Here is an 18282-nt window from a genome sequence, read left to right on the forward strand (position 1 = left end):
GTAGTTATGGTTTTACACTTAATTTTGCTGCTTCAAATAAGAAGTAGTGAAAAGTATGGTGATGAAGAGCTTTCTAATGGGGGCAACACAGTAAGACTACAGAGGACTTAGAGAGCTCTCCACAAAATGCAAGGGGACAGAACGAGTGAGTACAGGGAAGGGAATATGTTGAGTGTTAGACTGCATTGGCCTTCTCTCCCTTTAGCTGTGAACAAGGAACATCTCCTTTTCTGTTGTTTCCCCTGCTGCTTCTATATGCTTCCTACCATAGTGAACCATTTTGGGGCTCTTATGCTGCAGCACCAGCGGCAGCAAACATATATGCAGTGCTGTGACTTTGGGAGAGAATGGGAAAAGTCATCTATTGTTAGTAGTTAGGATTCTCTGCTGGAATGTGGAAGAGTTTCTCCTGCAGTGAATATAAATTTATTTGTACAAAGTTGAAAGCTTCAGTGCAAGAGATGAGAAGAATCTCATCCTGAATGCATCATAGGTTTGTGGATAGGCCTGTTGCAGGTTACAGAAAACTTTGTACTCCCAGACTGCAACAAGTAAACTTATTTAAAAAAAATACATCTCTGTAATCCTAAATAAGGTTATCGTTACACAATGGGAAGGAATAGACAGTTTTCTTGGCAGGAACACCAGCTTTAAATGAGAAGGGAGGCATATTTGCTCATACACAGCTCATTGTTATGACAAGGTGGGGGGAATTTTGTAATACTTTGAAATGGTCTTTTTTTTTTTTCTGTTTGGTTTAACAGTATAATTGTGGCGAATCTTTGTCATAGGAGAAATTTTATTTGTTAGCAAAGCCTGTTTTTATAGGGCTTGAAAGGTCCTTCTGCTATCATAAATTCTGTAAGAGAATACCATGTTATCTTTGTTATATGTCATACAAAATCTGACTTGGATTATCTTTCTTTGTTGACAGAAAGGCAGATTTCCACTTTAGAGATCACGTCATCCTCCTTCCTGTGAAAATAATATGAATCAGAAGGTGTTAGTTTTCCTTCTCCCAAATTTTATTTTTGGGATATTTCTCTTTGGGTTTTTCTGTAAGAGACAAAAAAACCTAACAGGTGAGTAAAGAATTTGCCAACAGAAGGACTTAATGTTTTCTAGAACCAGGGACACCTTTCCCAAATGTGTTAGAAAGTAACTATGGAGCCTAAGGGATAAACAAGACTATGAAAATATCCAAGGCCCTATCACTGTGATAGCTATCTTGGCAATGTCTGAGAGAAAGAGCACTACATAAAACAGCTGACGTTAGAAGTGTGTCCTGGTGTCAGCTGGGATAGAGTTCATTTTCTTCCTAGTAGATGGTACAGTGCTGTGTTTTGGATTTAGTATGAGAATAATGTTGATAACACACTGAAGTTTTTAGTTGTTGCTAAGTAATATTTATACTAAGTCAAGGATTTTTTACCTTCTCATGCCCGGCCAGCAAGAAGGCTGGAGGGGCACAAGAAGTTGGGAGGGGACACAGCCAGGACAGCTGACCACAAACTGGCCAAAGGAATATTCCATACTGTATGATGTCATGACCAGTATATAAACTGGAGGGAGTTGGCCAGGAAGGGCAGATCACTGCTTGGGGACTGGCTGGGCATTCGTCAGCCGGTGGTGAGCAATTGCATTGTGCATCACTTGTCTTTCTAGGGTTTTATTTCACTCTTTTTGTTATCTTCCTTTTCATTACTTTTATTACTATTTCTTTCATTACTATTATAATGATAATGATCATTATCATTGTGATAATGACCATTATCATTATCATTATTATTATATTTTATTTCAATTTTTAAACTGTTTTTATATTTATACTTGTTTTCAATTCTCCTCCCCATCCCACCGGGAGGGAAGGGAGAGGAGTGAGCAAGCAGCTGCGTGGTGTTTAGTTGCTGGCTGAGGTTAAGCCACAATAAAGTGTTAGAATGTTAATCTTACTTAGAGTAATATTGCTAACACGTTGAAAGTTTGAATTTTAACAAAATTCTCACTAAGCAGGATAGTTTATTGCATGTTTGCCATAGTAGAGTCTCGTGACAGTAAACAAAAAATTGATTTTATCATCTTCATTAATTTTTGTATGCAGGGAGATAGACTGAGTGCTATGATTGTCACAGAGAAAGAGACTTATATAAGTCTATTTCACACTAATGGTTTAAATTTCTTGCTTGGTTGCAGGTGCTTTTCCTGATCGCACAGAAGATTGGCTGGCAATTCAAAATGATCGCAAAAGCACGCTGGCTTCTGTCTGCCTGAAGAACAACCTTCTTAAATTAAGAAGCAAATTGGATTCTCATGTTGCAAACCAGCTCTTTGTGGAGCACAAACATAAATTTATGTACTGTGAGGTGCCCAAGGTAGGCTGCTCCAACTGGAAGAGAACTATTTTTCTTCTCCAAGCAGACTTGAATGCAGAAGCTTCAGAAATTGAGCATGACCACATCCACCAAACCTCGCTGATCAAAAAACTGGTGACTTACCCTCCTGCCATACAGAAGGAATTTCTGAACAATTATACCAAAGTGATGTTCACCAGACATCCCTTGGAACGTCTGGTTTCAGCTTACAGAGACAAACTTCTGCACTCTGAGCCATTCTACAGTATCACTGTTGCTAATCAGATTAGGGCAATGTTCAGGAAAAACAAAAATTCTTCTGAAAAAGTGAGTTTCCAGGAGTTTGTCAACTTCATTATAGCAAAACCGCCAAGTACTCTCGACATTCACTGGAAGCCAATGTTTCTGCTCTGTGACCCTTGCAACATTCACTATGATGTTCTGGGTAAGTATGAAACTCTTGGTTTAGATTCTGAGCATGTTCTGAAGGTCATTGGAGCACCAGAGAGCCTGCACTATCCCAGCTTGAAGAGGTATGGCTCAGAGAAACGAACTAATGGTGATATCACCTTGGAGTATCTCAGACAACTGAACTCAGAACAAATTGAGAAGATCAAAAAATTGTATGAAATGGATTTTTTCTTGTTCAACTATACTATGAAATATGAGGATTATTTTTCCCTGAATGACTAATGTAGGTTCATCAAAGAACAGTTTACTTTGTACAAAATGGACTGAACTGGACCTCACAGGTGCAGGTGCTAGATAGGTGGGTTGGTGGCTGACTGCTGCAGAGATTTTACTGCTGTTTAGAGACATTGTTTATCATCCTAAGCACTCTTATAACAAATCCCTGCCATGATCTGTGGTACTGTACAGTGCTTTATCTACATGAAATTACTGTCTTCCTATTGATCATTAATGGCATATGTTTGTTTCACGAAGACTGTTCATAAATGATAGATTTTGGTCTGTTGGTAAGAGATAGGGGAAGGATGACGAACGTTTTTCACAATGAATATTTTTAGAACACTGTTTTTTTAATATAAATTATTTTAATTTTTTATTGGCAAAAGACATACAAAGCAATAAATAATCTGCTTTAGAGCCAAACCACTCTTTGTCTAGGAAAGGAGCAAATAACTTCAGATGCTTGAAGCTGCATTGCACAGAATTTAATGCCTGATTATATATCCCTCCCGCAGTGCTCTCACCACAGCCCACCAGCCTCATACCTCAAGCAGTATAGTTGGCAGCAATCCAGCCAGGGTTTCCCTTACATCTCTTCAAAATCTTCTGATGAGCAGATCTGCTGTTCACGGTGACTTTGCAAACTCTTCTCACTGCCTTTGTGAGCATTATGGTCTGATTTAAGAGGGGAGGTCTGAAAAATGTATCTTTTTTTAGACAAGTAGTTAGAGGTACCTTCTAAAGTGTACAACTGGAGTGGTGCAGATTCTAAAATCTCAGTGGAATGGTGACTCTTATCTACTCTCCAAAAGCACTTACCTCCCAGCCAACTGACTGGCCAGTCAGCACAGGGAGGAAAATGTTTGGGCTTTCCCCATTTGTGCCTGCTGGAGCCCATGAGCCATTGGGACTTACCTGAGCATGGCACTTAGGTGGAGCTGGGTAACCTCAGATAATACATTCGTTCTACCTGCTTGCTCACCTCACAGGAGACTGAGTGCAAGTAAATTGTAGAATTATGGTGAGGGGAGCAATAAAGCATGTGGGAGAAGCAACTCAAACCATTATCCACTTCTAATATTCCTAGGTGGCTTTGGTTTTAGATCACTGAGAGTCTATAAATGCTACCATATTAAGTATGAGACTTGCCCCATTTTTTTTTAAATCTATTGCCTAGTCACATTGAAAATTAATTTGTGACCATACTAATTGTAGCAAGTTTTAGAAACAAACATGAGTATTAGCACCACCTCTAGGGGATGTCAGTCTCTCGGCAGCTAACTTGAAAATCACAAATGCGCTTAGTTCCTGTCAGCTATATCTGCAAATGTACAGAGGCTGGCAGGCTAGTCTTGGATCCAAAGTTGGCTCACAGCTTCTCATTACATAGAAAAGGACAGCAATAAAATAACTTAATCATACTGCAGTCACCAATCTGTATAGCCATTGCTACCAGCAGCATGGCCAAGGGAGAGGGAAAAGCAGACTGGGAAAAATGGGACTTGAGCCATGAGGGTTGCGAAGAGAGCTCCCAGTGCAGGGAGTAGAATGCAGGGGTGGTCTACCCCAGAGGGAAGATGCAGTGATATATTGGACATCAGCTGCAGACACTGATGAGACCGTGGTGGCAGAAGGAGGCAGAGGAAGAAGCTCGCTGCATCCCTCCCTGACAGCAGATGGTAGACAAAGCCAGGACTCCCCTTTGGTACATCTGGCAGCTCTTGCATGGCTGACTATTCCATAAACAGGGCAGCTTTGGCACAGGGAGAGATCCAAAGTGAGAAGACCAAGTAGGAACAGCAAAACATTTTTTTTTTTTAAATAGCTTGTGATTTTATGTGGAGTGATTCATGGTTCTGGATCCTACCCTCACCACCACCATATTTGGTGTCCCCACAGTCCTACTATCCCTTGCCGCTGGATTGCTCATGCCACCCTGGCAACCCTGTAGTTCATGTGGATTTTTTTACTTTTTAATTGTGCTGAGGCGGAGGAAGCTGGAAATTACTCCCATCAAAGTTAAGGCTATGCAGAGGGATGCAGTCTCTCTCTCTCTCTCTCTTTTCTGAATCAGAGCCATCTCCAGCTATGTGCTTCTCCTACTTTCTTTGCCAGATCACACAGAGAAAGAGGGCAATAAAGTTTGCTTCATAACTTGCTTCTACATGATACATCCCTCCAGAGCTATAAGCTTCAGCAAAGATACTTTAATTTTCTGGCACCATCAGCCAGCCTAGGAAAACTGAAGAAATGATACTGATAGAGTTTGATAGGTGTCTTTGCTATCAACACTCTAGTGTTAATACTCCCCTCCAGCTTCTTGCTGTTAAATATGAGTAGATTTCTATTCTTATTTCCTCTTTCACACAGGATCACATATTCTTCCTACAGTGGTGACAGAAAACAGATGGCTGGTTCATTCACTACAAGCGCTAGTCAGTAACAGAAGGCTATCTGTTGATGCAGAAAATTCTCTGTAACTATTCACAATGGACTTTCAGATTTGACATTTGCCTATAGGAAACTGTAAGTAGCACACTGCCTGGAACCACTGGCTGCTATAATGTTGTTTAGCTGCTGTGGGTCTCAACAAAGAAATCTGCAGAGGACATGTGTGTGCGTGCGTGCACATATAACAACAGTTTTAGGAAGCAGTGTCACACAAGAATGGTATAAGTTGTGCATTACCAACACTAACAAAATGAGAATAATGGTTTGATATCTGTTGGAAAACAGAAAAAACGGACGTTACCTTAAAAAGGATCTTGTAACATTCCCCTGCAGGCATCTTTTAATGTTCAAGCCAATTTACCGCATTTCCATTTCTGTGAGCTTGAGAATACTTCCTAACACCACCCCCCAAGAGCTGCTGTGCAGTGGTGCAGGAGTACGTAAGAGCTCTGCAATATGTTTCAGAGTTAATGAAAACAATGGTGACTCGCTATATGTCATAAAAAGCTTTCACAGCTTGTGAAGATGGGCACAGAAGTTTGGGCTGAGGTCAAAAAATGAGTCTGCAGGAGAAAATTGCGAGGTATTTAGTACTTGTATTAAGTTGCCTGTATTTTTTGGCAGTAGCTGTCAAGCAGCAATGCTTGCAGAAAACTCTGGTCTATAATATTTCCTAATGTGTGAGCAACTGCCCGTTGCCTAGAGCAGAGTGGGGACTGTACCACCTTGTTTATGGCCCAGAAGAACCCCATGGCTCATTCCACTGGACAGCATTGTAAGTTCACTGATAAAAGGGCTTACTCTTATTTCATTCTTGATATTGTAATGTAATAGAAGTTGATGAAGGCTCTGGTCTTAGTCCTAGTCAGCCCACAAGAACTGCAAACATGTAAACTTTATGATGAAAATGATAAGATGACTTCATGGCCTGGGAGTGAGGCTTCCTGTACTGTCTCCCCTACAAGCGTACTGTCCAGAACAAAGTCTCTAAGATGGGCTGGCCTCCCTCCTGCCTATGTCTGGAGAACCCCCAGTGGAACTTCTTTTCTTTGGATGCTGACTCTGGGTGATGTTTTCCTGGGAGGAAAGTGGGTGCTTGCTGTTGGGAGCAGGGGTGGAGGTGGTGTGGTGGGGCTTGGGGCTTAGGCCCCAGTGTGGATTCGAAGGGGTAGGGGGTGCCATAATTCATCTTCTGATGTATTGTTATATGCCTGTGATGTGACCATTGCTATGTTTAATCTCTAATTACCGTAATAAACTGTAGTGAGTTAACACATTAGTCTATTTGTTCATCCTTCTCAATAACATCTGTTTCAAAAAAAAGATTTGGAGCTGTTTCAAATTATAACACAGGCCACACGCTATTAGACAACAACAAATACAAAGCCATTTGGCTCTGCTTTGGTACATTAATATAAAGCTGTCTCACAGGACTTCTAAAGAATTGAAAGAATTAACAAATACTAATGAGTGTTCCAGTTTGGAGAAAAGATGGAGTTAAGCGGGGAAAGGAAGAGAAAAAATATTGCAAAGTCAAGCTTGCAACTTTCCTACAAATCTATCAGCAGTGAGAAAATAAGAGAGAATTTTTCTGTTCTCATGGATAACGACACACACCTCCTTTCCAGATAGGTATCCACAAGCCTGACATCATACTTTCTTCGTGAAAGTATAACAGATCTGATGGTTGATCAGTGTATGTCAGCAATGGAGACCTTACCACCAATCACTTCTTGAAGCAGATGTCTCCTCCACTTAGAAGTGATGATTCTGCCATAAGCAGTTCTAATTTTTCACACAGTTTTGAATGTGAATCTTAAAAGGTAAACTGTGATTAATGGTTTCTTGTTCAGGGAACTTCCCATAGCAGGACAGCTGTGAACAGAATAAAAGGCATGAGCAAAGAAACTTTGAGTGCTCACTGCTCCACAGAAGTGTCCTCTGACCAAGGGGAACGAGAGGAAACATCACCTGTACAGGTCGTTGTGCATCAAACAAACCGCAGCCCTCACGGCTCACAGCTAGAAGGTGATTCTATTTCTGCATTCACACTGTTATATGTCAAAAGCTTTTATCTCCATGATCTTCAGTTTTCTTGGCTTGTCTGTCATGGAGGTAGAACAAGAAAAGAAAAAGGAAAAAGGAAAGAGGAAAAGAAAATGAAAAAGAAATAGACACTAATGCTCTGTGATTGTGGTGTAGGCCTGGCACGATTTCTTGCTGTCACAGCACTTCTTATCTCCCGACCTTCCAGAATTATATGCTAGGTCATGCTTTAGTATAAAACAAAAAGTTACTAAATTATATAATTTACATAAATTAATGTAAACTAAACAAAACCAAAATAGGCAGAGAATTTACCTGATAGATGTGTCTGAAATTTCAGGATGTCCTCTTAGAAGTTTTGACTGTATATTGAATGTACACAGGTGTGCAGTTACAATGCTGCTCCTAGTAAGAACTATTTTTAAAGAAAAAGCTCAAGTGATCATAAATCTCAGTCAGTATACTGAGACTAAAATTCCAGTGAATCAGCAGATCAAAAATGAGTGATACATCACAGGATCAGGTCTGTGAAAAGGAACCGGCTCAACAGTGGTTCAGAGCTACCCACGTACGCCTCACCTTTGCTCACAACTACTAGAACTCTTTCTACCTCCAGGATCCTTCTTCTAGCTTCTTCTGGACACGTACCAAAGCTTATCAAGATGAAAGGGCTTTCTCAAAAAGTCCCATCACCCCACCGTGTAGAGACATTGTTAAAGAGATGATACATCATTTGTGGTGCCTCACCAAAGGTACAACAGTTCAGCCATTACTGGAGCTCAGAGCAGAACTTAGCACAAGTACCCAAAGCCAGGCAGGCATATTCCAGTTTATCTTTCTGTGATTTAGCGGACTTATGGGGAAAGCTTTTTACCTATAAATCTATGACTAATATCCTGAGTCCCACCTCAAATCTATGACTAATATCCTGAGTCTCACCTCACTTGACTGCATTGTTCTCCTTTTTTTCCCAGATCCCTTCTTCAGTATTCACCTGAACTGCATGTATGGACTCATGCTGAGTTCCCACAGTTAGGGGCCACCAAACAGGTGCTGCAGATGCTGACTTAGTCACAGGTTGTTGCCAGGTGTACTGCAACTATTGTAAGAAGGATTTTTGTGTGAGAAAGTCCTTCAAGCACCTGCTCCACGGGTGAGATATTACTACAAGGTGAGATGTGAATATAAAAGTGAAAGATGTTTTGAAGACATTTTGCCCCCTAAGAATAAACTCATCTTCCATTCAGATCGGTTTAGTGGATAAGGGAGAAAGCTGATTTGGGGGTCATCGACATCAAGTCTCAGAGGGCCCTGTTAATCATTAACCAAAAGAGACAGGAAACACTGTCTCATGAAGGGCCATCACTCCCTGCAGGGTTAAATTTTGTTTAACCTCAGAGATTTGTTAAGACTTGTTTCCAGGGGTGCCTGCATGGTAAAGGACCCCCTTGAGACTTCTAGCTTTTGATAAGCATGGAAAAATAGAGCAATGAAGTTGGGAAAGAATCCGCCTGACATCTGAACGTTAAACAATTGATTCTGGGTCCATCCTGTTCCAGCAAGAAAGCACAGGTAAGAAAAAAAAAAAAAAAACGGGGAAAATAAATCAAAATAATATAAGCAAATTATTATCCTGAAGATTTTTGGTATTTAGTAGCTGAATTGTACATTTTTTGGTCTTTCTTTATTAGGTTCCTATCTGGAAGGCTGCGATTATGGGCTTTTTGGGGGTCTTGCTGCACAGCAACTATTGCTACAGGTAGAGCCCTTTATGTTTTGTTATTTTAAACAACAGGTCATAGCAATGCTTTTATTTGTAGTAATATTCTCTGTTACTGTGCAGAGCCAGACACCCACTTAGCTGTATACTGTGTCAGAATTTGGATTTTTTTCCCTGAGTTCCTGTTGCTGTGGTTTATGCACCATGGGACTCTCAGGAGTACCCTGTCTCCCTGCTGACAGCCGACTGTGCGCTATGTGGTAGGCACTGCTTACAGCCGCTGCCAAGGCTTTTCATTCTACTCAGGTTTTGGGGTTTTGTTTGTATCTGAAAGAGATTTGACCTTTACATTCTGTAAACTGCAGGTTTAGGCATTGATGAGAATATTTAGTCTCTCTAAAATTGTAATAATATACATAAAAAATAGCCTGAAATAGCTGTTTTAACCATTTATTTCTTATGTAAACTGTTTTATAAATTCTTTATATGAATTTAATTCTTGCAGCCTTAGTAAAGACCACGTATGGCAATTTGTGTTTGTCTTGTTTTATTTTTTTCCTAATTTGTGTTCTAATAAACCTTGGATTTTCTGAGTTTAGAATATTTTTCTATCTTTCAGGGCAGCACACTGTAAGGCAAAGGTGTAATCAAGTCTGCCTAAAAGGGCCCATAACTTGGACACACACAACACCCTGCAGTAACAATTAACAATTCAAATTTATCGTTGAAGCAGAAGGTGTCTATATGGGTTATAATGATCCTGTGGTGTTTGAAGGGTAAAATATACAAACCAATCAGTACATCAATGAATACTTCCTGCTCTCTTGCTCAGGATAAGGTGTAGCCAATATGTGCATCTCTATCTGAAAGCAAGGAAGGAATGAACTATTCAGTTATTGGTAATATTTTACAGGGCTGCACTGCAGTGCTTCATGTTGCTGTCTGACTACAGAGGCTTCCACAGGACATTCCTCCAGGGTGGGGGACACATGAACTCTGAAAAGCATGCCAACACTTTCTGGTATGGGTATGGACTAGCAAGCTGCTTCGGACGCTTACACAACATTACATCAACCTGTCAGAGGAGTGAACGTGCTTATGCTATAGCTATGTTTGTGGGGTGCTTTCCACTTTTGAATTAAGGCTAAAGAGGATTCTAGATCAATTTTTTTTACTTCCAGGGTTAATGTTCTAGTCTGAGAAGAAAAGTAGAATTGCCGTGGCTGTTGAGTTTTGGAAATATCATAGTCCTTTATCTGTGGGACAGGTGTATCCTGTGCACACTGACCAGTAAGAATGTCTCAAGGGCTGTGAGCTCAGGATTGTCCAGCCTGGAAGTTTCAAGTAGTCATGGGCAGGAGAGAATACAGATCTTGTAAACTTCCACAGCAGTAATTCAAGCATCTATGAGAATATATTCATAACATGCTTGTCGGAGTCACCATTAGCCGGGGTCCTTATTTCTCCGTGCGGGAACAGAAACGACGCAACACCAATGTGATGATCAGGTCGTCCATCTTTTTTATTATAGTTGTTGGTTTTTTTTCTATTCCTTTTCTGGTTACATTTATATTCTACTAAGTTCCGTACACGCACTCATCTATCTTCTAATAGGCTACGGGTCATCTACACGCGCTGTTCACGCGCCTCTACAAGCATTTGCATTGGTTAATTGCAATTAGCACGTAAAGCCCAAAACTTGCCAAAACTCCCTTATCTCATACCCTGTTTTGCTCAGACTTGTGTGCTTTTGCTGACCACAGGTGTTTCTCACTTATCTGCTGTCTTGTGTGTTTTTGCCAGCCTTATTTTGCTGGCCTTGTCTTCGTCCTTGCATTCTTCTGTCTGCACTAACTTTCTCCCAGCGCGGCCCAGACTCCTACACATGCTTCACTTCAACAATAGAGATAAGGGATTAGAAGAACACAATGCCTTGCACCTGGAAGAGGAGAACTGGAAAGTCCAAGTTGAATCCCCTTACTGAAGTGTGCAAGAACCTTTGGGACAGCAGTGAGGGCCAGGAATTGTTTGGGTCAAGAAGCCTGAGAACTGCAGCCCAACACTGCTGCACCTTGAAGTGATAAACTTCAATAAATAGACCTCACTAACTAAACTTCAATAAATAAACCTCACAATAAACACTGGTTCATCAAGGACTCATTGTCTCTTAAATTCTACTCTATAATTAAGCTTACATCCATCTGGCCTACCCCTGTCAAAAGGCCTGGGATGCCAAATACACTGTACTTCACCTTTTCTAGAAAAGATTTTGGTGGAATTCCTGCAGGTATTGAAATTAGCATTCAGTGGTTTTCCACTGATATGTGTAATTGTCAATTCCCCTGCAAAGAAATCTCCTAGACATCTTTAGAAAATGAACCTGAAGGCATCCTCAAGACACTGTCTGGTCCAGGATTTGTTATCTCTCCTTTGCTGGCTCATGGCACCAGAGTCCTAGCTCCCCGCTAAACCTCCTTATTTTAACCCTTGCCCACAATGCCAGCTGCTGCCTTCAACTGGCTGACAAAGTTCTTCATCAAACAGCTTAGCAAGCCATTTCTTTTCAGGCTTTGCACACTGATTATGTTTTGCAGAACTTTTACTCATCTGTGCTGCTCTCCTTTGAAAGCTCTCCAGTTCCAGGTGGTCTCCACCTCTCCTGAAGTACAATGCCCAAAGCTGGGTGCAATCCTGTAACTTTTCAAGTGCCACATAGATTGGAAGCACGAACTCGGGTATGTCACATATTACATTCTCATTTGTACTGTGAATTCAATGTCACCCTTGTACTAGTATGTCACCTTTCGTGTTTTTAAGACTGAACCACAATACTGTATCCAAACATCCTAGGACTCGAGCTGTGGATTCTAATGCAAGCTTTTGAACTTGGAGCTGTTCAAACTCTCCAGCCTCCTATGGTCAGACTTTTGGACGTTTGGGTTATTTTTGGTTTTTTTTCTTTTTTCTTTTGGCAGCTAGCATCCTTGGAAATTAGATTTAAACGCCACGTGCCTTTGAAGCGAGTAACGATTATTCATCCACGTTCCTATGAGGCCATCTGGTGGTGCTCCGTGGGCCAGGCAAGGAGGGTTGCCCCAGGAGAGGCACTTGACGGCTGGTGCATTTCCATTCTTTTTTTGGCCTGAAGTCTTGTACCTCAAGACTCTCGTGCCTGTTCTTTCCCTCCCTCTGCTCTTCCCCCCCTCCCTCTGATTATCTCCCTCTTTCCCCGGGACAAGAATTCAGTTTCAACTTGGCCACTAGCGGCTTTCTTGTCCCAGTAATTTGCTCTTCAGTTTGCCACAAACTTTTCTCTCTAACCTGCCAAGATGTGAGGACTGCCCAGCTTCTGACACTGGAAATTATCTTGTGCTGCTCTAGCAAGAACTTTGTGTTTCTGTGTTGCACTTAACTTCTTCCATGGTGAACGCCTACTATCTCTCTCTTTTTTTTTTTTTTTTTTTTTTTGGCCTACAACTGGGCAGAAATATATGGCATTATGGATTTGATTTATCAGCACCCTTGTTAAGCTCTAACTGAATTTTATGGTTCAATGTTATAGAAAAATGAATTATGAAGACAGTTAATTTTCTGTTGCCTGCGTTTGGAAAGGCATTTTCTTTTGTGTGCTTTGATTCATCTCTGTGACTGTTTCAAGGAGACATTTATCCATCCACCCTCTTTGAATATCTCTTTATATGAGTTTCATCTTCAGGTGACAATCTGGAAAACAGGGTGTGGTATGTGGTTATGTATGAACACCTAACCATTAGGCATTTTCTGTGTAAAGTGCAGCTCGATACCTCTATTGTTAATCTCAGCTAAAATTCTGCTGATGTATTAACACAATGAAATCTGCAGATAACATTGTTTTTCAGGAATCCATATGTGTGTGTATCAAAGGGAAAAGGTTTTCATGAAAATGACCAAAAACTGCCTCTGAGGGAAATGCAGTTCTTAGAATGAAAATGAAATCCAGCAAACACCTAGACACTTCACAGCGGTCTCCCTGTATCATCTCAGCCCAGTGTTTCTATTTCTGAAGGTGCTTATGCCCTCATGAGGCAATTTCTCAAACTCTTTGCCAAGTACTTTGATAACATTATACGAGAAAGAGGATTTATTATTCCTCCACCTGATACAGAGAAAGAAACCCACAAAAAACATTAGGTTCTAGTTAGTAAATATGATAATTAATAAAGTCACCCTTAACTTTAAAAGAAACCCACAACCAAACAAACAAAAAGACCCAAGCTCAAATCAAAGAGTGTTTCTTGAAGTTGATAACAACCCCATTACAGAAGCAAAGGTCTTCTTGCAATTTCAAAGATGATGTGGGTCTTTTTGCTTCCTGTCTGGTCATCATGCAGCCTTCAAAATTGCACTTACCTGAAGCAATAATGTATTGGATGCATGAGTAAAATACCCTTGACATTTTTCTCTGTTTCACTGTATTTTTTCCATGACATTAAAGACCATGTTAATAGTTTTTTATGCCAGTAAAAGCGTGGAGTATTTTTCCCCTAGTACTTTTGCAGGGCTATTTTGTTTATCCCTGTTTATTAGGACAACTTTATGCATCTAGTCCCATTGAAAAGATGAAACAGTGAAAAGTACCATGAGTTCAGGAGGTTGAAGGAATGTTTGATGGTTGAGCCACCAATTCTGTCAGAGTAATCTGAAGAATTTGCTGAAAGATTGACCACCCCTGTCTTATAATAAGTAATGTAGTTCCTTATCAGGAGCCTGTCTTGCTTTCATGTCTTTTTCCAGCAATCTGCTGTCTTGGAAAGAGAAACAGAGATGGAAACCCAATCTAATGATCTGCAATCCCAGTTTAGTTACTGAAGAGAACTCTTTGTGCTCTTAGCAATGGCAGAAACACCCAAGACAAGTGCCAGATATTAGCTCAGCACATGGATATGACAGCATTAACTTCTGCAGCAGGGTCCTGGGTAGTTTGTTCATGTACAGAATTGAAAAAATCCATCTGAACAAAGGTGTAGGAAATCTCAGAATTTCTCCAATAGGCTGAAGGAGAAAACAAGAGCAATTTAGATTCTGTTTGGGAAAAAAAAAAAAAAAAAAAAAAAAAGAAACAAAAAGACAGATCTATGGCCCCAGGGAAAGTAGACCTTCTTACAGTTCCCATTATTGATCTACTTCAGCAGAAGTTGAGAGCTAATATTTCTTTAATGCAAAAATCAGAGATTATTTTCCATTCAGCCTACTACTCACTTTACCTTCAAGACCATATTAAAAAAAGTAATTAAAATTTTATACACATGACCACAGAAAAAGCTTGGAAGAACCAGATCTTAAGCATACATTTTACATGTTATTTTGTCGACTTTTTATACTGATTTACTCTTCCAACTTTTAGTGCAGTAGGCTGTCCACTGTGATTGGTCACACAGCATCAATGGTTATGTCACGCTTGCGTTAGCAGCATCGTTATGGTTACAGTGTTATCAGTGCTTGACTGTTTAAGAATCTTATCAGCCACTTTTTAGAGGCATTATTAGTAGCGGTAGTTTTGGGGATTTCTAGATGATGACAGATTAGGGGTTCTCTGTTTTGAAGACAGAACTGCTGACGTAACTGAGGACAACCATTAAGCTTGGTCTTGGCTGAGCCCCCGGAGGCAGGGCCGCGGTTCTGGGAGCTGTCCGCCGTTCTGGGAGCTGTCCGCGGTGCTGGGAGCTGTCCGCTGTTCTGGGAGCTGTCCGCCGTCCTGAAACCACCGCCCGCCCCCAGCGCGGGGCACGGCGCTGACGTCAGCGGGGCGTCTGGAAACGGCCAGTTCTGCTGCTCTGGGTGAATTTCACCCATCGCTCTTTTCCCTGGCACGTCTATGATCGACTGGACTAAGCCGTTAATGCAACACTTTCCTTTGCAACACTTTCCTAAGAATATGCCAGATACAGGTAGTGAAAAACCCTGTGAAGACAGTGACAATAAGCATCTACTTATATTAGTGCTAAATTTGTTTCTACAACTTCAAGCAAAGAAAGCATGTGCAAGTACTTCTCACAGGCAAATAAATGAAAAGCATGCAAATAATCAATTTTATGAAACAACAACAAAAACCCCAGAGAAAACGTTTCCTGAATATTTTTGCAGATTATTTTAATTTTTATTCTATTTTGTATTTCTATTTTCATTTTATATTTCAGTCGGCTCCAGAGGACAAATAACCAAGTCTTGTGACTAAGAATCCCTGTCAAGTCCTTCATCATACTGTGATCTAGTCTACAGAACCAGGCAAATGTGTGTGCCAACAGGCATGATGGGAATAGGCAGGGAAAAGTGATCATTGTTATAGACAGACTGGCATTAATTTGCAATTAGTTCATGCCAAAGAACACCTATATAGCCTAGAAAACCCTAAAAACCATTCTGAGTAATCTTGCACAAACACAAACTGGACCCTTACACTAAAAGCTGCTTGCTCATTGCTTAGTAATTACTCCTGTTTACCTTTTCTTTAAAATACACTCATATGGCATCATCAATATCACTACAGTGTGTCTACGACTTTTCACGATGTATTTGATTTTTAGTGCAGCACTGGCAAATGAACTGGCAAAGCAAACTGTGTGGACAAAGAAATCTTTAATGTACTAACACCCCCCCCCCCCCCCATGCTATTCAATTGTTCAATAAGTTTTAAGAGTTTTCCAGAAATTTCCCTCTTTAAAAGGGAAATAAAAGCCTGTGACTGTTGAGATATAAACTTTTGACCATATTTGTGTAGTAACATTCTTCATTAAAAAGACTATTTCTATTCAGCTACCATGCTAGATTCATTGTTGTAATAAATACTACCAGTGATAGTTTCTGTGGAAAACATTAGATTCTGCTTTAATCTGTGTTAAAATCTAAACTAGCTACTTCAGACTTTCTCCATAATCTGGAGGGGTTTTTATAATTTGTACTTTTAAATGTCTTAAAAGTGGAATAGCCTTTTGCTGAGAGGTCTTTTAACCTCTTCTGATAGGGAAGAACAATGATTTGTTCTTTAAGTACACCCCTGGATAGCAGGGTGAAGAGGTAAAATTAAACTTCTAGAAACAGTCTGTCTGTATACACAATGAGATGTATCCTGCTCTTCTTTACACTATTATAAAACAAGATTAAATCCACAGAATGTAGTGTAAGCATCACTGTAAACACAGGCAAATATGTCCTGATGTTCTGAGGGGCTATAAATGGCTAACCAAAAATAACAACTGTGCTTACTTAAAGCGTAAAACTAATAAGTGGTTTCACTGGAGTAATTATCTTTAAATGAAATCTTCATACTGAAGTTCTCTCAGTCAGCTCACAGGGAACTAAGAAGAACATGATTATTAGGGTGAAGTGTTACCTGTAATCATCTCAAACACATGACAGCAAAACTTCTTCTTCCTTTGTTATAACATCTTGGTGTGGATTTTCTACTAAAATGACAGCCCTGGAAGATGAATCTTTTATTTAAGCCAAGAACAGGCAAAACACAAGCAGAAACCATGAGAGTATCCCAGATGTTCTTTACAAAGCTGCAGGCACTTTGAGGAAGGAGCCCACAATTCACACGTCAAACTAACAACCTGCAGTCAGCTATGCTGCTACCTGGCCGCTCCTTTCAGCACACGCTTCCCATCATGGAATAGCACACCCGGGGCCCCTTGTCCTCCCCATCTTATTCTGTTCCCTGGATCTGTTGGCCCCCAGGCCACCAGTAAGAGTGCGAGGGAGAAAAGTGGTGGTGACAGGCTGAGAGGGAAGTGGGATGAAAAGGCCTTACTCTTCCCCTTTCATAAGGAAGAACAGCCACTGTCGGCAGCATGAGACGGGGCAGATGTGCGAGAAACCCCACTTTTTTACACAGGTGTTTTCCCCTCTGTTGAAATCTTCCCTCTCTTCACCTCCTGTGTAGCTCTTACTTCCCACAGTACTTCCCTACCCCCCCCCTAGAGAGTAACCCTACGCTCTGTACACCAGCAGACCACTGTGAGTCATTTTGGTAGCAGGGGTGCTGTGTGCACTCCTTCCTTCCCCCTGGCCTTATCCTCGTGTTTTTTTTCACTGGCATGGCTGTCACTTTATGATCTCAAACACTTGCAACCCCTTTTCCCAGGAGCCAGTGGCATCTGGCTGTGCTTGAGGTATGTTGTCTTCCCCACTAGCTCCCTCTCTCGCATCCGAGTATGGGAGGTAGCTGAATAGCTCGAGTTCAGGCGTATGACTTGGAAATGTAATTTTAATGCCAGCCACGAGGGGACCTTCATGGTTTATTCTGTCTTTCCTGCAGGTTCGGCTGATCCGTACACTGGGATCTATATAACCATTCTCACTTCCACCAAAATTCTGTATCTCCCTCCTAGCTGAGGATCTGCTCAGTATCCCCTTCTAAGTCAACTGTCATACCCTTGGAATCTGCATCCAACTTTATTCCAGTGCTTAAACCCGACAGCATCTTTCCTGTGTTTCCCCAGCAGCTTTGGATTCCCCTTTCAGGTCATTAACTTTCCATAGCCTCTGGGTTGCTCAGGAGTAACACTATGGGGTGCTACAGCTGAGCTGACAGCAGGACTGGGGAATGGAAAAAGTGATTTCTGTATGTGCTGATCCACAGATTCTGGGACAGAGATCCAGGGCAGGGGACAGCTGAAGCATTGTTTGTGTCACTGCACATGTTAATAATCCAGTCACGGTATGATGTTAAGAATTGCTGCCTGAGTTACAGCTATGCAGCTTCTTAGGTAAAAGCAGAGTCCTAAATTTTTTTTTTCATATGGCATTAATTGAGCAGATGCCCAGAGTTCATATCAAAAAGACTCCAAGTCTTGCACAGAGAAAATTGGCAAATAGCCTACAAAAAGTAAGCTGAAAAAAATAAAGAGCTCACATTTATTGCAGCAACTGCTTTCACATCATATAACCTGGGTTTGGAGTCTCGTTCTCCTCTTGCATGCAGTAGCTATGTACTTGGATAATTTGATCTGCTTATGTCTGTATGACAAAAAGAGGATGTGACTG

The 18282-nt window shown here is 40.9% G+C and overlaps 1 protein-coding gene across 1 annotated transcript; it reads left to right on the forward strand.

Moving 5' to 3' along the window:
• The first annotated feature begins 721 nt into the window (after window positions 1-721).
• On the forward strand, window positions 722-3044 carry LOC141922391 (carbohydrate sulfotransferase 9-like). Its single transcript, XM_074821531.1, has 2 exons — window positions 722-1082; window positions 2194-3044. Exons 1-2 carry the CDS (start codon window positions 989-991, stop codon window positions 3042-3044), a joined length of 945 nt encoding a protein of 314 aa, XP_074677632.1. The 5' UTR covers window positions 722-988.
• The last annotated feature ends 15238 nt before the right edge of the window (window positions 3045-18282 follow it).

Source organism: Strix aluco, chromosome 4, assembly GCF_031877795.1.
Source record: "Strix aluco isolate bStrAlu1 chromosome 4, bStrAlu1.hap1, whole genome shotgun sequence".
NCBI lineage: Eukaryota > Metazoa > Chordata > Aves > Strigiformes > Strigidae > Strix > Strix aluco.